Here is a 27,764-nt window from a genome sequence, read left to right as displayed (position 1 = left end):
GGACTTTAATATCACCAACCATTCCCATGTTATTACGGTGTATCCATATAAATGGCCCGCCCTGTGGAATAAAGGTATTCCTTGCTCAGTTCCTTATTTTTTTTAAATGCTGTTTAGGGCCATGAAACCCATGAAACAACAAAAAGCAGTTCATTTAAAACACATCATTGTTACTAACAGCTCACCTCTCTGCAGGAGATGATTTTTGTCCTTTGAAATAAATGAGGCGATTTTTTGACCCGTCACTCTTTAAAGATACACTGCTTGGTTCAGGTCTCCCATAGGTCCTGTTAGACAGAGAAGAATTTTTTTTTCATTTCCAGCAACAAAAACAGATGAAGACCTCACCATCATCCCAAATACAACCTTGTTTTTCCAGACTGTAAATCAGCATAAAGAAACTCCAAACAGTCACTGTAAGAACAGAGCACCACTCAGACAAACGTTCTCATCCCAAAGCATAATATGTTTAATGTGACAAATCATCGGTATGTTATACTTTTGGCAACCCAACAGATCTCTATGTTACCTGTTCAGAAAGGGATGAAGCACGAGAACTGTTTGGACTGAATCTACACATGTACATTTATTTTACTTTCTCATTATGAATCGCTTTGGAAAATACTATCTAATATGATTAAGGTTGTGGTTAAGAGTAGGGATAAGGTTATGGTTAGGATTAGGATTAGGATTAAGTTTAGGGTTAGGGCTGGAATACACGTCTGGAACGTGTGTTACCACCGGGAGAGTCATTCTATTGGATTCTATCCACAACCCGGCACGCATCATAGGGGCGCGTAAGGTTACATTTCTGGTTCCTATGTGACACCTCAGAACATGACAAATCATCGGTATGTTACGTATCGGGAAGGGGAACGGTCTCACCCAGACGTAAACACTTTACTTTGGCCTTTACAGGACTACCCATGTTCCTACTTTCAACAGGCACCAAAATGATAACTGTCAAAAAGTTCATATTACTAACAGCTCACCTCTCTGCAGATGATTTTTGTCCTTTAAAATAAATGAGGCGATTTTTTGACCCATCACTCTTTAAGGACAAACAGCTGGGTTCAGGTCCAGGTTGGTTCCTGTGAATAATGATGGAGCAGTGATGTGAGTGCTGAGCTGTGCCATGGAGAAGAGTCATGGACAGTTAGAGATGGTCATCTCACCTCTGAGCTTTGGTCTGGCTCTCATGTTCCCCACACAGAGTGGTTTTAGAGGGGGGGACTCCCTCCTCTCTGTCCTCACACTGATCCATGCTGCTGAATTCACATCCACATCAGCTCATACACACTTTCTACCTTCACCTGCAGAGGAAACACAAAACATTCATGTGGCAGTCAGACGGCAGTGTGACGCAGAAGAAGCTTCCATCAGCTGATGTATTTCAGGATGGCTGCCAAACCGCTAGACTTACTTTTAGAAGAACTAATAAGCTTACACCTGCCACTGGCTTATTGCTGAACAGAACACATCAGTGACAAGTTTGTGTTGGCATCCTTACTACTATTAAAACACACTGATGGTGGTTAGTTAGAGGATAAGCTTAACTCTATTTTAGGTTATTTTGGTACTCACAATCTCTCTGTGCTTCTCCACTTGTCACACATGACATTTGAAATATTATTAGCATTAACTGAAAAAATCTATTGTGTCGACTCTGTCTTGGTGCAGATTTAGATACAAATATTGAACTTAAGCAGTGTGACTCTGTGTTTTGAAGAGTTTGAGGAAAAGTCATGCTGCGATTTCAGTGTTTACTGCTTCTATTTTATTACATCTGCAAGGTTAAATATAATTGATAAAGGAAGAAATGTATTTGAATTTCTGAAGCGATAACACTGAACTCAAAATTTAAACATTAACTGTGGTTACACAGGTGTGAGGGATTAACTACAATTGAATTGCTGTGAATTCCACAGATCCTCCATAAATCCATCCCAACAATGGCACTTACAGGAACCCAGCAGGAAGAACTCACCCATTCCAGTAATGCACTTTGTTCCTTCATAAAACAACAATAAAACAGCCTCAGAGTCAAACTAGAGCTTAGCAACAGCACTTCAGTTTTATAGTTTGATTATGAAACCGTTCAGGGTGCACTTCAAGAACACCTGAGCCTTAGTAAATATAACACAGTCAGGCTTTCTGTGTTTAAAAGGATCTGATGAACAAATCTCTACCTGCTAATTCTGTTTGAAAGGCTCTGAGCCGAATGTTGGAGACTTCGTTGTTGGGGGTTTGGAGTCTTTAGCCAATTCAAGACCTCAGAGATTAGAGTCTTCAAATGTTCACCACATAAGCTAACAAACAAAGATAAAAGCAGCTGCTTTGTGATGGAGAGAAAAACCTGGGAGGCTCAAATAAATCAAAGTTCTACTCACTCTGCGTTTCTCCCACTAGCTTCTTTGCTATTCAGCTCTCTGGTGTCTTCACGACGTCTGTGTCAAGAAAAAAAGAAAATCCCCTGAATCATCTCTGTTATCGCTCAGGCTCATTAAACTCTTCAAACAAGTCTTAAGCTGTAGCTCATAGGTTGAAAATCAGCTGATACATTGTAATATGGCTTCAATAATTAACTTGCAACAACGCTCTGACTGGAACACCCTAAACAAAGCTGAGAACAAATAAATCTCCTCATTCCTGACAACTATTAACATTTACACATCAAATGTTGAGCAATCTGTACCTCAGTCTACTACAAACAAAGAACGGTACAGCAGCTGGAAACGTTCCTCCTTCACCTCTACAGGAAACATTGAGGGCAAAGTTGAAACCCTCAGGCCAATCACTGATCTCGATATTGTTGTTTCTAGTATTTTGAATTCAACGTTAAATGAAAGTTTGTTTATATCTACAATTTACAAAGCATCACAGGAAGTTACGAAAGTTCAGGGAAATGTTGCTCCGGCGGACGAGGAAATGAGCTGACTGGGAGTAATGGGAAAAAAAACTGAACAAACTGGATTTTAGTGACCGAGGAGTTTTTGAAAAGATGGCTTCAAATGATAAACAGATGAAAGGCACTTATGTGTTCGTGTTCACTCTCATGATTTTTCACAGTATTTTATTCTTAAGTTTCCGTCCACGTTATTTCAGGTCACTTTGGGCTGTATAGGTTTAATGTATTTTCAGATTTCTATTTTCTTCTCCTGTTTCCAATTCCCAGTCAGCCCTCAGTCTGTGCATATACTGCTCCTTCTTTGTCTTAACATTTGCTTTGCTGACATAGTGTCCTCTGGGTTTTCTAAATTACCTCTAAGATGTAGTTTTCACCCACTGACTTGGATTTGGCCTTTTACCACTTGACCTGAATAAAGATTTTATTTTTTGCTTTGAGTCCTGACCTGATATGATGAGTGCTTTGTTAATATATATATTTTCTGTATTATTACTGGATGTTTAATCAAACAATAGTTTAACATTTAAAATTACAAATTAGTTTGAAGAATGAGAGCTTGTTTCAAACACAATTTAATACAGTAGATAGTGAAAAAACAGGAAATGTCTGTCATTTAAACTTTTTATCTGTTACTTAATTTTTACTTAATTTCTGTTGTAAAATGAATAATGGGGGTTCTTTATTAATAGGAAAGGCTTAAAATTTGTGAAAATACAGTGAAAAATTCAAAATCTATGCATTTTCAGGGCGTTCTAGTGGGCCTGACTGGAGTCTTTGTCGCGGGGACGCGGGGTACTCCTTGGACAGGTCTCCAGTCTGTTGCATGGCTAACACAGGGAGATAGACAACCATTCACATTTACATTCACACCCATAGGCAATTTAGAATCCCCAATTAACCTACACCCACTAACTGCGAGTCTTTGGGCTGTGGGAAGATAAAATACAAATTAAGTATTAAAATAAAAATAGCCTCTAGACTGGCAACAGCAAAATGTGCTGTAAAAACTAAAAGAAAAACTGTGAAGTTGTGATAGTCATGAATGCATTTCTTTTTAAAGTAACTGAATACCAATGGGCATAGATTTAAAAAAATGAAGACTGAAAGACACTATATAAAAAAATAAAACAAAGTAATAACAAAATCTTACCTTCCAAATATAACTCTGTATTTGCACGTGGGGATGAAAAGGGCATCATAATTTAATTTCAGGAACTGTTTTTGAATTCCATGTGCTGACTTTGAAACTGTCCCATTAATATGATTTAATTAATATTTCTTTTTTTCCTGCCTTGCAGTTTGACAGTTTTTGTCAAAGATCACTGAGCTACATTCTCACATCTACCTGCTGAACAGGAGAATGGCTGCAGTTTGCGTCTCGATGCCTGAGATTGTCCAGTTGGCAATGTGCATCTACCAGTTTTGCAGACAGGTGCTTCACTTGTGCCTCTCCAAAATGATTGTAGGTTGAGTGTAGCTTTCTCAGATGGTAGGAGTTGGAGCTTAGAGCTGAGAACAAACAGCTATTAGAGAACAGTGCTACTATAGTAAGTTTAAGTGTTAAATTCAAACCTTTATTCATTATTGTCTTTATATTTCACATTGAAATAAAATATAGTCATTTGACTGTAAGGTTGACTCTGGGGAATTGTCTCCCCCTGGTGGCCAAAAGAAGAAGCGTTTGGCATCAGTTTGCTGACCACAGTGTTTGTTTTAATTCTCTTAGTCCCAAAAATATGATGCTTGGGTTCAACGTGCAGGTTATATTAAAAGGGAAATTGCACAGATTTTATTCAGTAAAGGTCAGTTTATTATTAGTGGTAGTATAAGTAGTGTAATGTTGTGTAATGTTTGGGTACAACCACAGAGTCAAATAGTCTTCAGATGTACACTCAGTTGTATCACTGTAGCTTTTCTACCTGCCGCTGACATTATTTTCCTTTACTCTCCCAAAGGTTTTATTTTGAAATGATGTCCATACTTATTAATATAATTCATTGGACTGTGGCTAATTCACATGCCAATCCTCACTGGGGTACTATAAACATTTGCTCTTTTTGTGAACTCTGCTTCCAATTTTCTTAATTTCTTTTTATTTATAGCTCTTTACCTTTCACATTTTAAATAAAGGCTTTGATATTATTATTATTATATTAATGAAAAGTCAGGACATAGAAAATGATAAATGCTTTGAGAAAATATTTATTAGACGCATGGACAGAAATGTCATGACTGTAGCAGGTGAGCAGAGAGCTTCCTCTTCCAATGATGTGTCATTAAAAGGGTATTTTCTTTCAGTTCAGCTCATCTGACTTTTGCCATTACCTCTTTCTTCCTGAATATACCTGTGTGTTTGTGTTTGTGTGTAATGGCTTGAATGGATGTTCAAGGCTGTGGCAGCCGTCTAATGGGTTTATATTTACCTGCCTGCCTCCAAACGTAGCTCAATCAGTCCATTAGAAAAACAAAATGAATAGCTCCTTGCACAAGTGACCATCTGAATCACCTGAAGTAGAATTCCCTATAGCTCCGGAAGAAGTTCTAACAAAAAATAGGATAAAATAAAATATATGAGCTACAAATGTAAAGTCCTCATTTTCACATGTGAAATTTACAAAACAATATCAGAAATACAAAATTATCACCAGCAGAATTTGGCCTATTTTCTATTTTCTATGCTTTATAAATGTGAAAGAAGTAAAAAGTAAAAATTGTACCAAAACTATTTTAATAATAAATATAAGCATTGCAACGATGTGTGAGTTTCCAAATGACTGACAAAATATGACTATGTAGCTCTAAAGTGAGGCTCACTTAATTAGGTGTATCTGTTCAAATTCTCATTAATGCAAATATCTAATCAGCCAATCACATTTCAGCAACTGAATTTGTTTAGGCACGTAGACATGGTCAAGAAAACGTGCTGAAGCTCAAATCAGAATGTAGAATAAAGGTGGTTTGAGCGATTTTGAATGTGGCATGGTTGTTGATCTGAATATTTTAGAAACTTGGATTTTCCCACACAACCATCTCTCAGGTTTACAGAGAACAATAAAGAGAAAATATCCAGTTCTGTGGGTGAAAATGGCTTGTTGATGTCAGAGGTCAGAGGAGAATGGCCAGACTGCTCCCAATTTATAGCAAGACAACAGTAACTCAAATAACCACTCGTTACTTGTAATTGTGCATAAGAGCATCTCTGAATGCATGTCAAACTTTGAAGCAGGTAGACTACACCAGGTGTCAGCTGAGGTCCCAGTAGGCACAAGATCATAACAGCTGGACAACAAAAATTGGAAAAATGTTGTCTGGTCTGATGAGTGTCGAGTTGTGCTGTGACATTCAGATGGTAGAGTCAGAATTTGGTGTGAACATGAAAGCATAGATCAATCCTGCCATCTATCAACAGTTCAGGCTGCTGGTGGTGTGATGCATGAGGGTATTTTCTTCCTTCGAATTATTTTGTTTTTATTTTCTTTAGTACCAACTGAGCATTGGTTATAAACCAAGTTTCAAAATTCAAAGCTTAGGTTTGTTTAGAAGATGCTTCCTTTGAAGTTACAGCTTTGTAGAAAAGTATTAAGTGGATATATATAACTTTACATCAGGGCTTCTATCTAACAGAAACCTCTTATAGAGGCTCCAAAAGGCCTCCAAAAAGTAAAACATCCCCAGTCTACACATAACCCTAAAAGGCCTTGAATAAAACTGTTCAGGGGAAAGATAGCATCAAAGAGCAGGTGCAAGTAGAAGAACAGCCCTTATAAGACATTGGATGAAGTTAAAATTAGCCTTTAGATGGGCAGAGCCTTAACCCCAAAAAGAGGCTTTTGCTGGTTCTTGAGGAAAACTAGACCATCAGTGCAGATCTCTTAATGACACGAAGAAAGGCGACTTCTACATGACATTTCTACTTTCTTCAAGGCTACTACATGTACATCTTTTCAGAAAACTTCTAAACAGATGCGGAGAAAACAGAAAAAAATGAAATAAAAAGGTGAAATCAACTTCCTCACAGACAGACCCCAATCAGTGAGGGTGGGAAAACAAGTCTCCCCCTCCATCTCACTCAGCACTGGAGTGCCTCAGGGCAGTGTTTTAAGCCCTCTGCTGTACTCACTGTACACTTATGACTGTGTAGCCACATCCGACACCACCTCCATTGTCAAGTTTGCTGACGACACTGCTGTTGTGGGCCTGATCTCCGACAACATCGAGACGGCCTACCTGGAGGAGATTAGGAACCTGGAGACCTGGTGCCAGGAGAATAACCTCCTCCTAAACATCAGCAAGACTAAGGAGCTGATCGTGGACTTCACTACAAAGCAGGCGAGGAATTACAAACCCCTCATCATCAGTGGCACGCCAGTGGAGAGAGTGGACAGTTTCCGATACCTGGGTGTCCACATCACTCAGGACCTGTCATGGTCCTGTCACATCAACACCCTGGTTAAGAAAGCCCGTCAGCGTCTCTTCTTCCTCAGAAGACTTAGAGACTTCCATCTGCCACTGAAGGTGCTCAAGAACTTCTACTCCTGCACCATCGAGAGCGTCCTGACGGCAAACATCTGCACCTGGTTTGGGAACAGCACCAAGCAGGACAGACGAGATCTGCAAAGGGTGGTGCGCTCGGCAGAACGCATCATTCAATCAGAGCTCCCTGACCTGCTGTCCATCTACACCAAGCGGTGCAAGTCCAAAGCTAGGAAGATTATGATGGACCTCTCCCATCCCAACAATGGACTCTTCTCACTGTTGAGGTCTGGGAAGCGCTTCCGCTCCCTTAAGGCCAAAACAGAGAGAATGAGGAGGAGCTTCTTCCCCCAGGCTATTCGGGGCCTGAACCAGGTGTAGGACTGGACTCTCCCAAACACGTCACTATAAGACTGGACTCTCACACACGTCACCACACGCACCACCACACATTTCCTATAATCCTATAATTCCTATAATTTATAATCCTTATCTTTATAATCTCTTCTGCTATTTGCACATTCTTTACTGTAAATTCCTAAGTTAATTTGTAAATTTTTGTAGTAAACTGTAAATTGTAAATATTGTAAAACTTTTCTTCTGTCATTTAATGGTCGGGCATTGTACAGCTACAAGCATTTCACCCCCATGTCATACTGTGTATGGTTGTGTGTGTGTGACAAATAAAATTTGAATTTGAATTTGAATTTGAATTTGAAATAGAGTCTAAAAGGGAGGCCTGTCCAGGCTTCTTCTTTAAAAGAAGATCTTCAGAAGTTTGTTTTTGTTCTTTATATGTAGTCTTTATGTATAGTCTATGCTGAGCTTAAAAACCACTCCAAGTTCTAGACATTGAAATGAAACTTCCTGAGGCCTTAGGTAGAGGCTTTAATGCTCACGTCTGTTCCCCAGCTGTCGGTGAAAACCTTCTGTAGAATCATCATTAGTGCCGCTGAGGGCTCAGATAAAGGGGTGATGCTGCAGCAGCTGCCCGAGTTTGAAACTGTACACCCTGACCTGCAGGTTTGACTCCCGTCTTCCCTCCAATGATGACATGGCACCTCAATGTTAATCTGCCAAACCTGCCATCTGACATTTAGCACACGACAGTGGCAGTGAGGTGCTAAGCCAATATTTACGCGGTTGGTCTTCCTCTTCCCCCAAAGTCTTTATTAGATTTAATGTGTGTTTTGTTTTGTTTTTGCAAAGTTTAAGCTCAATTTAAGGGTGAATTTGTCTATATTTTATCCAATTTTCTCAAGAAAAATTCAAGAATCTTGAATCTTAAGATATATAAAAAATAATAAACAACCAGAAATCATAAAACCCTGCCATTAAAAAATACAGGCTGTTGAAGTTTGTGAATATAAAACTGAACTTTGCTGGAAATCTTTTTATAAATGCTCACAAAAGGAAGATTTAAACCTGAAAAAGAATGAAGAGCTGAGGTTATGAAGTTAAAACAGTTTCTCCATATAAAATGTGAATATTTGAGGGGCAGGAGAGGTTGATGTGGAGGAAGGAGGAGGCGGGAAAACATGGAATTGTCCGTTTTCTAGAAACAGTCCACGTTTGCGAGCAGGAGCAAATGCTGGTGATGACGTTATCTGCATGCACGTGTCCTTGGCTGGCAGGATATAAAAATCAGTCGGCTGGTCAAAGCAACAGAAGAGGAGAGAGCAACAGCTAAAAACCTCCATCCAGCGGCCGAGTGACGGGAAAACACCAGCAATAAGTGGACGAAGAGGTGCAGAAAAGTGTGGTGAGAATCATCATTTTCTTTAATAACTTTTTATAATGATATTAAAATCAATAAGTGCTTAAAATGCTTGAAAATCACTTATTGTTACATTTTTTAACTTTTACTTTTTAGTTCTTCACAGATGATGAATTTCTAATGATTGACTCAATTCTGTTAGACTTGGATCTAAAAAAAATAAATTAAAATAAATACTGAGTAATATATTTTAAGATAAATTGTGAGAAAAAGACATTTGCTTCATCTCAGAACTGACAACAAGGATTTGGCATCAACAAAATATAAACTTAATGTAACTTTGCATAAGTTTATATAAAGTCAATGGTAATGTGTTGTTTAACCCAATATAATGTATTTTGCTAAAGAGATTACAGGTACTTTCATGCCCTTTATTATGATTTTTTTAATGTACATGGGATGTATTTATTTATTTGATCAATTTCACAGTGATATCTGTTTTGTATACCTACTCTGTAAGTCACATTATGGTTATATATGTAGTGTTAATGTAACATAAATTAAATAAAAATATGTCAAATCAAAAATGAAACAAAAAAACGTATACATGAGGGGGTTTTTTTTAACATTCTGTCTGTGCTTTTCTCTGATTGGTCAACAGGAGGATGTGTCCTATGTGGCTTTTGGTGGCATTAGTGGTAGTGGGCGGGGCCAGAGAAGTAGTCAGCCAGTGCTGGGAGCATCCGAGCTGCCAGGAGCTCAGCTCTGAGAGCAACATGATGGTAAACGCACAAACACACTGTTCACTCAGACCTGATTTAATGGGAGGTTCTTCTTTTTTTTACCCAGAAGCTCACGTTTTCTTCTCTTTCTCTCCTGCAGGAGTGCATCCAGCTCTGTCACTCTGACCTCACCGCCGAGACCCCTGTCATCCCCGGCAACGCCCACCTCCAGCCCGCTGTCCCATCAGACGCTTCCTCACTTTCTTCTCAGGCCAAGCGCTCCTACTCAATGGAGCACTTCCGCTGGGGGAAGCCCGTTGGCCGAAAACGCCGCCCCGTCAAAGTGTACACCTCCAACGGCGTGGCGGAGGAGTCTGCTGAAGTTTTCCCCGAAGAGATGAGGAGACGAGAGCTCACCAATCAGCTGCTGGCAGAGGAAGGAGAGAAGGCTCAGGAGATGGTCGAGGAGGCGGAGGAGGAGCAGCAGCTCCTGAACGGGGTGCAGGAGAAGAAAGATGGCTCGTATAAGATGAAGCACTTCCGCTGGAGCGGCCCGCCAACCAGCAAACGCTACGGTGGCTTCATGAAGAGCTGGGACGAGCGCAGCCAGAGGCCACTGCTGACGCTCTTCAAGAACGTCATCAACAAAGAAGGACAGCAGCAGAAGTGAGGCCAGACGAGAAGAAGATGAGGCAGCGGAGAGAGGAGTGACAGGAGGAGGAAACGTTTTCCAAGGCAATTAGACACCAAAGAGTTCCCATTAACAGAGTGACCAATAAAAAAGCTCTGAAACTGCCATCTGTTACATGATCCTGATTGAGTGATGGAGAGGGGAAGAGTCTGAGAAAGATGTTTTGATATGTATTGATATATGTAAATAACTTTAATTATTAAATGAGTTATAAAAAGTTATTTGCAAGCAAAACAAGATACATCTTTTCTCTACACAAATGCACGAATCCAGAACACATGCACATCTACTGCACATCTACACCAGACACCTGCTACCTGTGATCCACATCCACAATAACAAACTTCACTTTGAGTTCCTCAAAGAAGGAGTAACAACAGCGATAAATCTTAATAGAAGTCAGTTCCTGAAATAGGTGAAAATGCTCTACGTGAAAAGTCTTTACATGTCAGTCTTGAAAAGGAGGAGTGTCCATCAAGCAGAATAAAGTGAGGTCATAAAATAAGCAGGAACTTACAATGGTGGCACTAACCCTTTATCAGTGGGATTTTTCCCCCAAAATAACAAAATAAATTAAACATTTTTAAGCAATATATTGTAAAAAATAAAAATGCCAGAGCAAATATGTAGCAGCTTTAGACCTGTGAGACACTGGCAACCTGTACAGGGTATACCCCAGCTCGCCCTATGGTAACTGCATTTTCTGTCAATTACTACATGGTTTAAGCTCTAAAGGGCTAATAATAATAATAATAAGAAGAAGAAGAAGAAGAAGAAGAAGAAGAAGAAGAAGAAGAAGATGATGACGTTCTTGAAGAAGAAGAAGAAGAAGAAGAAGAAGAAGAAGAAGAAGAAGAAGAAGAAGAAGAAGAAGAAGAAGAAGACTAGGTAAGAAAGAAAGTGAAATCATAAAAAAACAAAAGGTTGCTAAGAAAAAATCCACGTTAAACAAAACTCCTAAACTAATACGTAATGACCAATATAAAGTATTGGGCCAGAAAAAAGTAAAGAAAAGGTAAGTGCTAAAACAAAAGAGCATGTAGCGTCATGGAAGAAATACGAATCACTGAACTAATCTAAAAAAAAAAAACAGCTATTGTCCTCAGAACAACCTGTACGTACATTTTTAGGTAAAGTATAACATTTATAACTACATAAACAAGTCTATGACTCAATACTGCTACAGTAGAAGCCTTGGTTCACAGAAAAAAAACAAATCAATTGTGTGTGAACCTTCAAAATAAGGCAGGGCTGCACAAATGAAAATGAAAACAAACTGTTGCTTGTCACAGCGAGAGGTCTGCTGTGTGTGAATAAGATGAGACGATAAAATTAACATGTACTATTTATTTAGTGCAGCATCATTTAACCATTAACAATACTTGTGTACAGATGCACCTCATGACTGGAGGATCAAACAGTAGGGAGACGGGGAAATATGGAGTCAAACACTGAGTCAGTCCATTTCTAATACAAAAAGATCAAAACTGACAGCTATAAAGGAAACAGCCACACTAAATCACTAAAATGTAAAACTCTTTCCCTCACAGCCACTGATTCGTTTCTTTACCAAACAAAGTGCTTCAACATCATCACGAGGTTGTTGCTGAATGTCTTTAATAGACACAGAGGTCAGGAAACTTCATCTCATAGACCGGAGTCGATCGAGGTGCCGAATGTCCAGAGGGAGAAGGAGGAGGACGTATGATGAGTTCAAAGACCTGATTGAGTTTGGACTGAAGCAACGATGTCTGGAGAGACAAATAAAGGCATTATTTTAAAAAACAGTTTTTAATCACATCAAGACAGATCATTTCGTCTAGATGAAATTTTTTTTAACAACTTTACTAAACTAAAGTGAGCTCTTATTGGCTGAGAATCACATCGATGGCGTGGGTGTGGTGCTTTCAGCTGCTTTGTTAGAGTACAATAAGCTGCTCACCCTGGCTCCACACTGGGCAGCAATTTCCTCAAAGGGAGCTGTCTGAAACCTCTCCACCACCTCCATCCGCTTCCTCCTCTCCTCTTCCTCGACCACACCTCTGTCCTCTGACAGAAAGAAAAACCAGATCAAAGACAGATCTTCTTTGTTGACGCTAACCCAGTGCTTCACTTTGAATTTCACTGTTAATAGTTTCACTTACATGGCTTAAATTAAATGGGGTTTTTTTTATTGTTAAAATTCTAATTTTAATGAAAATAAAATTATACAAAATAAGTTATTGTCACTATACGCTGAAGGGGACAATTTGAAGAATATTTCCTAGATGTTCACAAGTAAATCATGTGAAACTATTGATTTGAAATCGATGGCCTACCGATGGCGTTCTTCAGCGTCTCAAAGGTGATGTGCTCAGTCTGAGGTTTCTGCACACAGAGATATGATCAGACACAAAAACAGCGCGATGGACAAAAGGACAGGTACATTCAGCAGATGGGTACCTGTGGTGTATCAGGACAGAACGGAAGGTCCATGTCCACCTGCAGAGAGACGGCGTCTCCAATGCTCTTCCTCTTAGACAGACGGTCCTCTTCTACAATAAAACAGTAATTCAGTCTGAATGCTACGAGACTGGTGCCTCTATCAGTGCACTCATACTGCTGCTAAAGTGGACCCTCAAACCCACTGCTATTAAATATTTATTGGTATATTTTCTCTGTTCCTTGGTTACTTAAGTCTGAGAAAGAGCTTCAAGAGTGACTTCCACTGAATCCAGCACTATCACACCATTGACAATAGCTGGCAGCCACTGCTGAACTTTTTAGCTGTGTTAAAGTCTGGAAATGCTTTTTTTTTTTCTTTTAAGCAACACACTAGTGCAATCCATGGATCTGTAACTATTGTGATGCTTCATAGTATGAAATGCCAGTGCACCTTCTGCTGCAGATACAACAGCATCCTCGTTTTTCCCAGGTGTAACAAAGAACTTACTAGTTACAACTTACTAGATGAATTTTCGCCTCGCACAGCCTTTTTATGTTTTTCTGTGTCCATGTAAGCAACAAGATCTCCGGCACCTTTGTTAGACACACAAACGTAAGTGCCAGCTCTGCACACAGTGCACTACGCCTCCCATTTATGATACGAGGGAAATTTCTTTTGCAGTTTGTCTGAAAAGATGCACTTGCGCTTTGGCATCTTTTGGCATCTTTTCAACACGCCGCTCTGCGCTCTGTCCCGTCTGTGAGCACGGAACAACCACTTACAACACAGCAGTTCAAGGATGACGTTGCACATATGGGTCCTCTATAGGCCTATAGGAAAACCCAGACATTTTCATCCATCTTGAAAATCCCCCCGGATGCCCCGAACAGAACGTGAAAAGTTCACATGTCTGGGGAAAAGAGGATGGTTGGTCACCCTAGTTTGAGTACCTGTTAACTGAGGTGTGTATGGTGTGTTGAAGCATTCACAGTGTGCGCTGTAGCTGCTTCCTGCCAGGGCCTCGCAGATCTTTGATTGGATGAACAGCAAAGCTTCATCCACCTTCAGCTCACCTTCTGGGAGTCTGATACACACACACAAAGTTATAACACCAAGACTTTAAAAATCCTGGTGCTAGACAAACAAAGCTGAGGTACAACCAAGCTAAACAATTGAATCTGTATAAATGTACATTGGACAGAAGAACTGGGCCACCTGCACACTACACCTACAGGAGCCGCTTGACAACAGAAACCTGTGCTATGAAGCCCTTGGTGTACACTTTTGTGGTGATGCTAATGCTAGGAGCCCTGCAGTTACTGAGTGAGCAGAGTGACGTTTACATACTGTTTGCCTCAGCACTTGGCAACCCCACGGCTTGCAGCGGATCAGAGAAGGAGGAACAGTTGCCACAGTCGCGAGCTGACTAGTTGCATGATTGATTGGATTGATTTTGTCTATACTGCGAGTTACCAGAATCAACCATAACAAGTATATTATTAAGAATATTGAGAACAATATAAGGTCAGCATGGTACTGTTTAATGGTTGATGTTTTTATGCTTTTTCTACTAGAGTTTCAACACTTTAGTAAAGTGTAATTACATAACTCAATAACATAAAATACTATATTTTATTTAAATGGGGCTAACCTGGCAATATTTATTCTGCTTTTCGATTATGTAAATATGTGGGTGTCTGGTTGAATTTCTACTCTTATTTCTAACAAAAGTTTTAAATTTTATAATGTTTTAATACAATCAATTAGTGCGCCTCTCGCTCTACCTGGGTTTGTCACAAAACATGACTTCGGGCAGCAGGTGAGGAGCATCCTTCTGTCGACTTTCTATCACCTGAAGATCCAAAACAAACACACAGTCTGTGATGTTGTGCTAACAAATACCTTTGTTTCTCATGTTCTCTCTCTCACACACACACACACACACACACACACACACACACACACACACACACACACACACACACACTTACACCGACTTCACCTGAGTGATGTGCTGGTGGAGTGTTGGAGGCGGGCCAAGTTGTGACAGCAGGTTGAGGAAGGCGGCACAGAGGGCGTGGATCCCACAGCGATTAAACACTGACAAACACTCCTGATTGGAAAGAGTCATCTCCTGTGCAGCCAATCACAGGAAAGTTAAAGGGAGAGGAAGAAGCAATGTGCTATTTTATTTATTGTTTATTGTAAACACCACACACTGCAACATTAATAAACTAAGCTTTGCCCCTACATGGGCCTTTAAATCATATCACAGAGGTTCTGCCTACCTGCAGAGCCAGGATCAGTCGAATCAGATCCACCACAACCTCCTCATTGGCCAGTTCCACACTTAGAACAGCCAATAGGGTGAAGAGGGCTTGGTAGTGGCTGCGTCCACTGTTCTCCTCCCTAGAGGCCAGGTAGACGTGTCTGTAGAGACGCTGAGCATGCTGCATGAACACAAACACATCATGCTGAAATGTGCAAATATCATGATGTACACTCAAGACCACCCGTTTTATCCCTGCCTTTAAAAGCCATCTGATCAAATCTTGGTGTAAATCTCTGAAATAAATTCTTCCAACCTCGAACCTCCGAACTAGTGACATCATTCGTGGTGTCTCTGATGATGTGAGCTTACCTTCCTCATGAACAGGTTGTCCTGTCGAGAGCATCTGTCCTCTTTCATTTCCAAGGATGAGACATCAAATGCCACACTGTAGACACATAACCAATAACTTATCGATCCTCAACAGGTCAGTTAACGCCTTTAGACAAATGCTATTTTTCAGTTTTCTGCTATAATAAATCCACAATGGCAGGATCAAAATGAACAGCCATGCGGGCTCTATGGATGAGGGAACCATAGGAGCACTTTAAATAAAATGCATCTGGCCATGACTTTAATTTTGAATTTAAGGTAGAGACTGAACAACAGTCTTATAAGGCGGATTCACAGATTCTTTCAAGCCTGTTGTAAAAATGTGTGTAAAGCAGTATCTTTGTTTAAATAATCTGAAACGCCTCCAACCTTTTTAGAATGACCAAAGATGCTATGTGATCCTCCTTTAAAATGATTATTGCAGATCATCTTTTAATGAGAGAAAAGTGGAAGTATTTACATTATGTTCATCACAAGCTAAAGACAATCAGCAGGTCTGCAGTGACATCCCCCTGCCACAGGGTGGAGCTCTTTACAACTCCTTATTCTCCACATGGGTCATTAGTCTCTGGTAGTAGTGGTGTTGTCTCTGTGGAAGTGTGACCTGGCTGTGGTGAGCCGGGAGGCGTTGTGGCGTCTGTCAATGAGCAAGGTGAGGATGGACAGAACAAGCAGGCGGATCTCCGGATCCTCCATCAGCGTGAAGGACAGCAGAGGCTCCAGGAAAGACGAGGGTAGCGCCGTCAGCAGGTTGCTACTTTCGTAATGCTCCGACACCTGACGCACAGAGGAGGGACAGCGAGCACGTCAGACTGACAGGAAAACGTTATTTAAGCTTGCATGAATACAGCTTCAAAGATTACAAAGATGAGCCTCAAGTGCTGTAAATTCTGATTTATTTGAACCATACGTTATTCATCTTGATGCATGCTCAATCATCCAGGTAAGTAAATCTCCAAAAGCTGATTCTGTTCATCTGGACGTAGCGTTTTGTGGGAGGACCACTCTCAGCATCGACCAAGTGTGTTTGCTTTTGGAACTGTGTCTTCATTCCACCTACTTCACATACTGTACAAGGGTCAGTTCCACAGGCAGAAACATGGGTGTGCCATGGGCTCCCCAGTTTCACCCATCGTGGCCAATTTGTACATGGAAGAAGTGGAAAAGAGGGCTTTGCTATCCTACCCTGGAACACCACCAAGCCTTCGGTTCAGATATGTGGATGACACCTGGGTGAAAATCAAATCTCACCATCCCCACAGACACAGTGTCCAGGGAGGCAGAAGAACAGCACATCAAGAAGGCCCTGAGTAAATGTGGTTATCCCATCTGGACTTTTGTCAAAGCTGGGAAGGCGCCAAAAGAAAGCTCCAGCCGATCTAGGAGAGAAGGACAACCGCTGCCTAAGCGAAAACATGTAGTGATCCCATAAGTGTCAGGAGTATCAGAACAGCTGAGACGCATTTTTTCTAAACACCGGGTGTCTGTGGCTTTTAAACCCCAAAACACGCTGTGCTAAAAATTGGTCCATCCCAAGGATCGAGTCCCTGACACAAACAGAGTAACATAGTGTACGCTGTTAAGTGCCAGGATTTATACATCGGGGAAACCAAACAACCTTTGGTGAAGCTGATGGCACAACACAGAAGAGCTACCTTGTCAGGCCAGGACTCTGCAGTCTGTTCACACCTACAGGCCAGTGGACACTCTTTCAATGATGAGGATGTACACATCCTGGACAGGGAGGAACGCTGGTTTGAGCGCGGAGTCAAGGAGGCCATTTACGTGAAAAGGGAAAGACCATCTCTGAATCGAGGAGGGGGCCTAAGGGTACATCTGTCACCATCTTACATTATTGTGATTGCAGCCATTCCCCAACTCTCTGTGAATGGTACTCATGGCCATTGATCAGTGGGTTTTGGTCAGTGGTCAATTGATCAATGGTCATGAGAATTTGCATAATTAAGATTAAGGAACTGACCTCCCAGCCCATTGTTCCTTCAGTGGGCTGGTTTCAGTCATTATGCAAATGTGCTGTTTATAAGTTTGGGGTCAGCTGAGACTGAAGAAGTCACTTGGATGAGTGACGAAACGTTTCTCCCACAAAACGCTACGTCCAGATGAACAGAATCAACTGTTGGAGACATACGTTATTCAGCTTTATTCAGTCATACGACTTTAATCAGCGAGTGTAGAATCAACTGCTGTTTATATGATAAACCAATAAACTAAACACCATTTCATTTTGATTATCTCAAAATCCACTGTAAATTTGCACTTCACCGACCCTCCAGGTTTTCCTTTATCATTTTAACTGTGTGCTTTCAAAAGGTAAGAGCAGAGCTGGAGGGTTTTAAAGAGACCTCACCTGTAGGAGAGACTTCAGCAGCATCACCTGTATCATCCTGCTGCCTTCAAACCTGAGTCAAGAATATTATTTCACAAAATTAAGGTGTTTTACAAGTATTTTGTCAAATACTGAGTGAGTGCAGTGTTAACTACAAGCAATAGAGAGCACAGAAAGTTAATGTGAATGGTACCCGGAGTTGGGTGAACCCAAGGCTGGGTAGATACCAGGAACAGGAATCTTCCCCATGATGAACAGCATGACCTCTGACCTCTGGTAAATAGGCAGTGTGTTGGCAAAGGATCCTGAAATGTCATGAGGTAACATCAGCTCAAATGAAGTAAATAAAATGAAAAGTACAAAGAAAAGTTTGTCACCTTTAATGCAAAAAAGTGCTAAAATACCACCATGAACACACCAATAGTTTTAATGACGGCGTCCTGCAGTTTTTTCTCTTCAATCGAGCTGGTTTTATGTTTACCACCATTGTCATAGTAACCAGTCAGCTGGTAGTCCACGCTCTGCCTGAGCTGTCGCAGTAACGTGTTGAACACCTCCAACACTGTGGGACCTGCAGAGTACAGTATAAGTAACATTAAGCATTTCTGTGTATATATAAACAGATGTGTGTGTGAGCTGGAGGCTCACCGACAGATCCAGTCGCTTCTATAACGGCTGCTTCAGACAGGACCTCCACAATCCCAGCTCTGACTGAAGCTGGACTCCTGCTGTTGGCATCCAGGTGACCCAACAGCTGCTGGATGACCAGATGGGAGTGCTGGGACTGACCAAGCGTTCAGTTCAGTTACAGAATAACAGGTGGAGTGACACGTAATATAGTCAGTACAGCTGGGGACAGTTAAGTGCTTTAGAGGTAAATGTAGGATGAGTAAAAGGAATGTACCATTAGCAGTGTTTATTATTATTTATTTCCCACATTTTGTACTTAAAATAATAATTATTAGTTCAACTTTGTAGATTTAACTATGTTGAAAATACATTTAAATTAACTTTCAGTTACTCTACAGTAAGATTAAGATTAAGTAATTGTGCTTAAATGCTTAAACAAATGCATTTTGTTAAGTTAATCTTAGGTTAAACTTGTTATTCTTATTTTTCAATACTTAAACTATAATATTAAATACTACAATACTTTCTAATAATTAAGAAAGAAATTAACATAATTAAGTTGACATTATTGTTACATAAATATAACAGCAGTTAAATTTTATTTAAAATTATGTTATCATACATTTACAAAACTAAACTGAATAAAGTAATTATGTTTAAGCTAAAGCACGTCCTAAAGTACTCAAATTAAGTACACACAGTTAACTCATTCACTGCCAGCCATTGGCAGTGAATGAGTTAAACCCATTGACTCATTCACTGCCATTGACGTCTATAGCCGTCAATGGCAGTGAATGAGTTAAAATAAGTAAGTTCATTCTTTCTACAGATACATGTTTAAATTTACAGTCAAAGAGTATTTCCTTTAAGTTCCTTTGAAGGGCATTTAAATATATGTTACTTTCAAGCTGAGGTAATTTAAATGTATTAATTTAACTTGCTGTATGAAATGACAACTATTACTATAGTGCAGTATATACAGGATTATCAGTGTAATAACAAACCTGAATAGAGTACATGATGATCTGAAAACACTGAACAGCAAACCCTCGTCCCTGCCAAAGACTGTGACTGTCCAGGTGCCTGAAAGACAGTCCAGCAATCTGTATGTAATGATTTATTATTATAGCATATCATATATACTAGAAACTAAATAAATACTGCTGCTACTACTGATTTTGACCTCTATTAGTACAGCTACTCAGAATAAACGATAAACAGAGGTTGAGCATGAAGGTATGTGCAAGATAAATAAGCATCATTTTGAACTTCAAAGAGTCCAACAGTATTATATATGAATATGTGTAAATATCAGCAGATAGAGTCGAAGGAAGTTAGATACTATCTATTTTGATTGAGTGTTTGATGTTTTGACTCCATACTTCAAAGAAATTATTAAATCTTTGTTAATCTTTTTCTGTGTACTTAATATAAAGCACTCTGCTTTCGTAAGGAGTAATACTACTATTGTGCTATAAATATAGTGTATATCTTACATGAGTACTGGTTTGATAGCGTTGTTAATGTGTCCATAAGCAGCTCGGCACAGCAGCTCCCTGAAACAAACCTCTGTCTGCTCTGCTGGAGATCCGCTGAACAAAGAGGGAAATGCTGAAAACAAGCCACTAACCAAATCTCATACAATATTCTGAGTAATTTAACTGTTTAAATGTACTTTCAGTGACTTTTGGCTTTGTTTTATTTGACCACATGATTTAACAGCACCATAAACAGCATAGCAAACGTATTAAATTTCTTATCAATTTTACAAAATCTCAAAATTAGCTGAAGTTTAGAACAGAATGTCACCAGCTGAATATGGGAACCAACGGCAGTGCTTTTAAATATAATCCTAAACACAGATGTCACTTTACATATCTAGCAGTAAAACGTGTAGGTGTACGAGAGTGTTAACATTAATACATGTCTATACCTGTCGTTTTGTGAGTGTTGCTGCAGATTGACCAGCAGGGCAGGGACAATCTGCTCCATGTGACGCGGCTCCCAGATGTTCACCTGCAACTCATCGTCTACCGTCTTCCTCACCACGCCCTGCAGCCCGCGGATCCCCGACACACGGATCCTAAACACACACAAACTTCATAAGTTTACCCACAAACACACTAAGTATACGTTCATCTCCAGACTCTGGAGCTGAGTTTTGTTTTGCTGTTTGTTTTATGAAACTGTTCATAATTTTGGATTATTCCACAATATTCCTCTTATACAGAGAGAAACGTGCATGAATCATCAATACTATTCAACAATTTGTTGATATAAAAAAATCTTTGACATATGAAAAGGCATAACCTGAGGATGCTTACATATCTAATCAAATGGTTGATTACTAAAATTGTTGATTATTTGTGTTCGGGCACTCACAATTGTATACCCTTCTTAAATAGTGTCTGTGAGTTCGTATCAAGTCAAAGTTAAACCTCAGAACTGACTTGTTTCTGGTGTCAAGGTCTTCGTGATCAGAGTGACACATCTCACTGAAGCGAGACACGAAGAAGTCGTAGCTCCGGTGATATGACGGTGTGTCCTCCTCGATGTTTGCAAACTTTACAAACTACGCAACACACAAAATGAGCCTCTTAATCCATCAAAACACACTGAAAAGCAATTACACGTGAATACATACAGTTAAAACAAGAAACAAATTTAGAAATAATAAGATCACATTTTCCAAATTCCCCAAGCAGAAGTAAAACTGCTCAATTTTGAGTATTAAAAGAAATTTCAAATGTAAATTTTACTTATAGTTTGCCCTTTAATTTGAACTTAGATCTACTTAAAAAACAAATATATAAATTAAACTTATGGATAATTAATTAACCTTTTAATTGACAGTTCCGAGAAACATTCCTACTGTGATACAACTTCTACTTTGTAAATTAAGAGATTTTACATTCCTTCATTAGATGAAATGCTTGCAGTTCCTCATAATGGTAAATGGTCTGTATTTGTATAGCGCTTTACACTATACACAATCATCCACACATTCACACACTGGTGATGGCAAGTTACAGTGTAGCCACAGCCGCCCTGGGGCGCACTGACAGAGGCGAGGCTGCCAGACACTGGCGCCACCGGGCCCTCTGACCACCACCAATAGGTAACGGGTGAAGTGTCTTGCCCAAGGACACAACAACCGAGACTGTCGGAGCCGGGGCTCGAACCGGCAACCTACCGATTACAAGACGAACGCCTCATACACATAATACATGAAACTTAATGAATGTTAAAAGACTGGTGAATGGTCAAATTAACAAATAATCATTAACAAATTAACATCACTACTGCAGCTTGTGATTAGTAAATGTTTCCTTTACTGCAAACCCATGAACACTTTACCAAGATCTCAAAGCTTTTAAATGCTGTCCACTGTTGCAGGGTGTTACATACAGAGTTGGTGGCGAGTATGTGGAGGTGTGGTTTGTCAGCCTCCAGCAGTAGACGCAGTGTGCTGAGAAAACTCTCCACCAGCAGGTTGATGCTCTGACAGTGACATGCAAGCAACAGCTGCTCCATCGCCTCCATCGCTATGCACACATACCTGAGAGGGGCGGGAAAAAAAATCACATTGCTGTTAAACATGTGTGTCATATTTTAAACCCCTGAGATCAGTCACTCCTCTAGAGAAGGTGGGCTGATTTCAGAGAAGTGTGACGCTTGTAATACTTAAAAGATCTTAAATACTTAAAAGACCTGAACTGTTGATTGCTTTACAGGGATACTCTAGATCCTGATTTCTGAATGTCTTTTTTCAATGATTTTTAAGTAGAATTCTATTCATTTAAGCTGCCAGTTAGCATAATGATTTTAAGGCCATCTGTGTGGGCTTTAGTGTGTTTGTGTGTACTGACCCGTAGCGGTGGCGGTTCAGCTCTCTGGTCAGACGCTCTGACAGGTACGCAGCAATGCGGTCGAGCTTCTCCGGAGCAGACAGAGCGAAGAAGGTCAACTTCTCCATGTTGGCTTTCACCAGCCCTTCCTGATCGCACACACACAAATACACACAGAGATGTTGTTACTGTGTAGCTTATTGAAACTTCATGAATATGTGAAATAAAGATGACATTTTTGGATTTTGATTACATTTGATACTGAAGCACTAAAATAAATGTAAAGACTGTGCGTTGTAGATGTACAGGTGTTTACCTCAGGGTCTTCTGGGAAAATGTTGTCGACCAGCCGCTTGTAGCGTGGCCGAAGGGCCCAGCAGCAACCACACAGCCCTGAACACAGAGACACGTTTCAATTTCCCCCTTCAGTTACAATGTATTTGAAACAAAGTCTGAAACACAGCAGGCTTCAGAGAAACATTTCCATATTTAAAATGTCCTCTAATAATTTTAATAAATTAAAATGTTGATCTTTGATTTAAAATATTTACAATTTTTAGGATATATCTGAGTTATTAAGGAATGGACTTTTTTAGGAATTCTGAAATTGAGAATTTTTTCTTTTCCATTGTTTTTGATAGTTAATAATAATAACATTCAGCCTCTGTTGGAGCAAGAAAACTGTGGAGTAATTTTTGTAATTTCATTAGTTTGTAAATATATAATATACTAAATACAGAAAGACACAAAAACTCTTTAAAATGTTATAAAGCAGGTTGAATTATAATAAAAACCTGTTTTCAGTAGTGAGTTTTTAAAAAATGTTTGTAACAGCCTAAAGTGGGCAGTCGAGTTTATGTATTGTACTGGACGTTTATAGATTTTCTTTGATTTTCATCTCTCTCCATGTTCGGCGTCACGGCTTTTGGGGGATTAAAGGAGACAAGAGATCTGCCACTGGTCAGCTGCCAGCACAACACACAAACGCTCGTCTTCCTGACTTTACGAGGCCCCTGAATGACACACTGAACATAAACCTGATTCAAACCTGAATCTGTAAACCAAACTGTCCTAAAGTGAAGACTCTGCAAAAAGATGTGGTTCCCACAACAACAGGCCTACGAGTGCACGCACACACCACACACACACACACACACACACACAATGCAGCAGTGAGAACACATCTTAATCCTGCAGTGGTTTGTTATGTAATGTGTTTATATTGCTTGTGTTTTTTAGTTAGCAGAGCTTAAAGAATCCGCACTGTCACTGCGAGCATGCTGTTCAGTCTCAAAAACCAGGACAGGTGGCATGTTTGGACCTTCAGACCCTGCAGAACCAGCAGATCATACTTTTCTGAGAGCTTTTTCATGAGTTGGTTTTAAATTGTATATTTTTTACTGTTTATTTTGTTGTTCAGATGAATTATTAGTTACAATATATGATATGATAAATCCCATGAGAGTGGTATGTTTGGTTTTTATTTGTTTTGTTAATAAGAATAATGGTCATGGTCAGATCATTGAGAGATGATTATGGATCCTCACATAATTAAGTAAAGTAACAAAGACTCTTTTCTTGAACTATTTGATATTATAAACACAAATATATTTTAGGCTTCAGTAAATTAAACACTACAACCAGCAAAACCTGGCTGATAAATTGACAAACAGTTGACGTATTAGGGATAATTAAATAAAAGAAACACACACACAATTAAAATGAACCAACTTTTAATGACTCAAATCAGTAGTTCATTCATTCAACTTAAAATAAGAAAAAACTCTATCTGCATTGAAGAAAAAGAGTCCACTGGCTTAACATGCTCAGAATTTTGCACTTTGTGATTTGTGAAAATGTCTCTATTTTATTATACAACACAGGGGCCCTGCTGCCGTGTTTCAGGTACATGTATGAAATTTGATCATACTTCCAACATGTTAAAGACACTCTTCTGAGAGCCATCACCATGGCAACCAAGAAACCTTTAAAAGAAGTGGTAACTAGTGTATTTTAACACTTTTTCTAAACAGAATTGTTTTAATGACATCGAATACTATTTTAAAAAGTAATTTTTCAAAAATTTGCTCAAATTGGGGTCTCAGTTTGTGAGGGGCGTGTCCAAAAACATCAATCGATACATTAAAGGCTGTGACTCTTCTTCCTTTAATGTCACACAGTTTTTGTAATAAACATTACGTTTCTGCAACAGCCAATCAGAAATCCGCATGCCTACAGGAAACACTTTAATCCCAGCATGCCTTGATACGCCCAATTATCACTGCTTGCAGCTGTAATTAATTTTATTATTATTAATGTTATTATTATTACCTTCATAACATTTGTTTGAAACTGTTAAACTAGAAAAAAACACATCCAGTAAGTTGTCCCTTTAAAATACATTGACATCATGACTAACAGGTAGATTTGAGGAGAGAAGCTGATGCAGAGGTGAACTGTCGCACATCTTTTCAGGACTAAGTGAAGCTTCATTTATGCCTCTGTTTGATCTTTAAATCTATTTCTATTTATTTTGAGATAAGGCTTAATAAATAAAAAGAATTGTTCTTACCGTACATAAGGATGACTCGTTCAGCTCACATCTACACTGTCACATCCTCCACACACACACACACACACACTTGTGGTTAATCCTCCACACACATACACACTGATGTGGCCCCGCCTCCTTTCATTCACCGTCAGTTATAAAGCTCGTATCTCGATGGTCAGATTAAGTGTCAGAGGACAATGTTGAAAATGCTTTTGCATGTTAGCTGTTTAACTCCAGATTAAAGATTTAAAATAAAACAAAAAGATGCTGTTTGTTAACGAGTTTGTTAAAATGAAATAAGACAGATTTAACAGTGTAGTATTTATACTCCCACAGGCTCTTAACCCTGAAAGACTTTTCTGTGTGTGTGTGTGTGTGTGTGTGTGTGTGTGTGTGTGTGTGTGTGTTTGTGTGTGTGTGTGTGTGTGTGTGTGTGTGTGTGTGAGTGAGAGAGATCCGGGCCATGTGCAGCAGCTCAGCGCTCTGTAATCTGCTCTGGATTTATTCATCATTCCAACCGAAAATGAAAAAAATAAATATCAGAAACCTGCAGAACTGAAAACATTCATCTGCTCTGTTTTCACTGCAGAAAGGGAACAAAACTGAAACTGACATTCATTTGTCTTCTTCTCTTAAATTATCGTTCACTTTCTGGCTGTTTAATATAATGTTGCTTACATGTTTTAGACTTAATAAGTGAGCCCATGTGGGGAAAAAAGACAGTATTAGGACAGAAAGTATTTGATGTTTTTCTCTTTTGAAAAAGACGATCGGTCTGATGGTAGTTTTATTGGGTTGTGCTGAGATCTAGTGTGATTAAAAAAAAAATCCACATATATTCAGCAAAAATATGAAAAGATAATTAAGTGTTAGATGCTCATTCAAAATGTCGAAGTTGAGTCGGAGCAGGAGTTGGGCTGATCTTGTATATTATATGATCTAATTTCCAGAACTTTGGACCATGAAAGTAATGCTATCAACAGACTGTTGATCCACAGTGGGATGTAATTTAAAAGCCCTGTTTATTAACAATAACTTGCACTAAACCTAAATTCATAATATTATATGTTATTCTTGTTAGGCTTGGCTGCATCTATTTATCCCAGTTAAGTCTCCTGCATAAGTCTTGAGTTGTTAGCCAGTTATTCCTCTTTCCTGATTCTATTGAGATCAAAGTTTACACAGTGGACTTCATTTTTTTATTTAGTTAGACCCAAAACTAAAGACAGAGTGTATAAACACATCACGAAAGTGTTTACCAAGGTCATGGGGAATATTAATAAGAAAATTAAAGGTACTTCTGCTTTGGCTTCTGTTTTAAGAATTTAAAAGTACACCCATCCTTTATCTGTTTGATTCAAAAACGTCTTCCTCACAAACATTGTTGGAGTCGTAATGTGAAGCAGCCAGTGTATTCGCTGTATCCGTTACCTCCGGGTGTCTGGTGGTCCAGCACAGAGCAGCAGTCCTGCAGCAGCCGCCTTGGAGCCTCAGTTACGGCCGGCATGGCAGCCCTCGGCAGCGACATCCCCCTTGGCAAGCTGGGTATGGTCACGCCACGGGGCATACTGGGTAAACTGGGCAGAGTGGGCATACTGGGCATGGTGATTCCTCTGGGTAAACTGGGAGGGTTGATGCCTCGGGGCAAAGAGTTCAGCAGTGCCGGCATGGTGACCCCCCGCGGCAAGCTGGGGAACCTGGGAAGAGTCCCTGGCATCTCTGGAGAAAAAAGAAGAGGTCCTGAGGAAGAGGAGAGGAGACCTGTGCATGGGGAGAGGTGGAGGAGGGAAATAAGAACAAGGATTGAAATGAAAAGCCTGCCTCTTAAAATTCTTCTGAATTTAACCCCTTCAGATCTGCAGCTCTGATACACCAACTTCCTCAGCAGAGCCCAACGTGAGGGAACCAATCAAAGTTTGGGTCCTTGAAAATCTTTGAAAAGATAAAAGGACCCCAATTATTTTCCATTTATTCCCCACAAACGTTTGGTTTGGTAATTAAGTAAAAAACACAAAGAAAGGAAATTAAAGATGTACTAACTAGTATTCACAGCATTACCTATATATGTATTATATTATAACACATGGGTCAAAAAGTCCTGTTTTTAAACTTATTATTAATAAAAGTCCTGCTTTGATTGAGGATTTCATGATAAATGATGATTTATTAACTGTACTTTAGCTTCACATTACTGTAGATGAGTGTAAAAGAAGTGTTTTCACATGTGAGTTTTACTGAAGATGATGATGAAGACAGCAGTGTAAAATAAAAAGCGATGTCCTACCTGCTCGTCTGCAGCGTCGCTCTCTTGCAGCTGTTTCCCTCCAACAAGCTCAACAACTGTTTATGTAACATCTGTTGAGCCCCTGCTCCCCGTCAGGCTCGGTCAATAATCAATGAGAGCGATCGATACCCGGCTCTGCATGCTGGAGCGCCTCTGACATCACAGCGCATCAGGAAGAGGAGGAGGAGGAGAAAGATAAGGAGGAGGAGTTTCCTGAAACCTCCAGCTGTTTGAGGAACTTTAATGACTTCAATCATTTTAAACTGTAAAAAGTGAAACAAACGCCGTTCTTCGATGGCTGTGCAGGGAAGAAAAAACAAGCGCCTCTCACCCTCCTCTTCTTCATCCTTCTTTCAGCCAGGAGAGAAATCCTCTTCCCAGCATGCTGCTGGGCTGTAGGAGTGGCTCCCTCTGGTGTCTGATTAAGATTAATGCAATAAAAGCAGCAATAAAAAAACATCTTAGTGGACGTTTTCCACCAACCTGTCAGGGTGCATTCTGGG

The 27,764-nt window shown here is 39.8% G+C and overlaps 3 protein-coding genes across 5 annotated transcripts in view; 1 reads left to right on the top strand and 2 right to left on the bottom strand.

The window, feature by feature from the left end:
* Positions 1-2,502, bottom strand: part of LOC102297325 (NLR family CARD domain-containing protein 3) — a 19,236-nt gene extending 16,734 nt beyond the window's left edge. Inside the window, exons 1-4 of the mRNA XM_014336950.2 lie at positions 2,391-2,502; positions 1,176-1,313; positions 993-1,091; positions 186-287 (exon numbers count right to left, since the gene is read on the bottom strand). Of these exons, the coding sequence (XP_014192436.1) occupies positions 186-287; positions 993-1,091; positions 1,176-1,264 (290 nt within the window). The 5' untranslated portion in view covers positions 1,265-1,313; positions 2,391-2,502. The remainder of the gene's footprint in view (positions 1-185; positions 288-992; positions 1,092-1,175; positions 1,314-2,390) is intronic.
* A 6,533-nt stretch (positions 2,503-9,035) lies between these two features.
* pomc (proopiomelanocortin) lies at positions 9,036-10,616 on the top strand. Of its 2 annotated transcripts, XM_014336932.2 has the most exons (3): positions 9,036-9,143; positions 9,760-9,880; positions 9,981-10,616. In XM_014336932.2, the coding sequence occupies exons 2-3, from the start codon at positions 9,764-9,766 to the stop codon at positions 10,488-10,490; spliced, it is 627 nt and encodes a 208-aa protein (XP_014192418.1). In that variant the 5' UTR covers positions 9,036-9,143; positions 9,760-9,763; the 3' UTR covers positions 10,491-10,616. The 2 variants fall into 2 exon arrangements, with proteins under 2 accessions (XP_014192418.1, NP_001273262.1); NM_001286333.1 differs by lacking the exon at positions 9,036-9,143 and having other exon boundaries at positions 9,764-9,880; positions 9,981-10,490.
* Positions 10,617-11,840: 1,224 nt separating this feature from the next.
* Positions 11,841-27,579, bottom strand: LOC102295076 (protein EFR3 homolog B). 2 transcript variants are annotated; one of them, XM_005932764.3, is made up of 23 exons: positions 27,262-27,579; positions 26,409-26,738; positions 22,740-22,816; positions 22,445-22,572; positions 21,984-22,134; positions 21,026-21,147; positions 20,509-20,658; positions 20,072-20,167; positions 19,580-19,658; positions 18,594-18,729; positions 18,364-18,516; positions 18,139-18,250; positions 17,967-18,018; positions 16,203-16,375; positions 15,578-15,653; positions 15,225-15,386; positions 14,939-15,070; positions 14,721-14,788; positions 13,887-14,020; positions 12,954-13,045; positions 12,830-12,878; positions 12,454-12,560; positions 11,841-12,262 (listed from the first exon to the last, which is right to left on the bottom strand). In XM_005932764.3, the coding sequence occupies exons 2-23, from the start codon at positions 26,692-26,694 to the stop codon at positions 12,128-12,130; spliced, it is 2,670 nt and encodes an 889-aa protein (XP_005932826.1). In that variant the 5' UTR covers positions 26,695-26,738; positions 27,262-27,579; the 3' UTR covers positions 11,841-12,127. The 2 variants fall into 2 exon arrangements, with proteins under 2 accessions (XP_005932826.1, XP_014192444.1); XM_014336958.2 differs by lacking the exons at positions 26,409-26,738; positions 27,262-27,579 and adding an exon at positions 24,996-25,301.
* Between the last annotated feature and the right edge of the window lie 185 nt (positions 27,580-27,764).

Source organism: Haplochromis burtoni, unplaced genomic scaffold, assembly GCF_018398535.1.
Source record: "Haplochromis burtoni strain Fernald_Lab_line unplaced genomic scaffold, NCSU_Asbu1 Contig_157, whole genome shotgun sequence".
NCBI classification, from domain to species: domain Eukaryota; kingdom Metazoa; phylum Chordata; class Actinopteri; order Cichliformes; family Cichlidae; genus Haplochromis; species Haplochromis burtoni.
The sequence above is the reverse complement of the archived record's forward strand: the minus strand, read 5'-3'. Positions and strand labels throughout refer to the sequence as shown.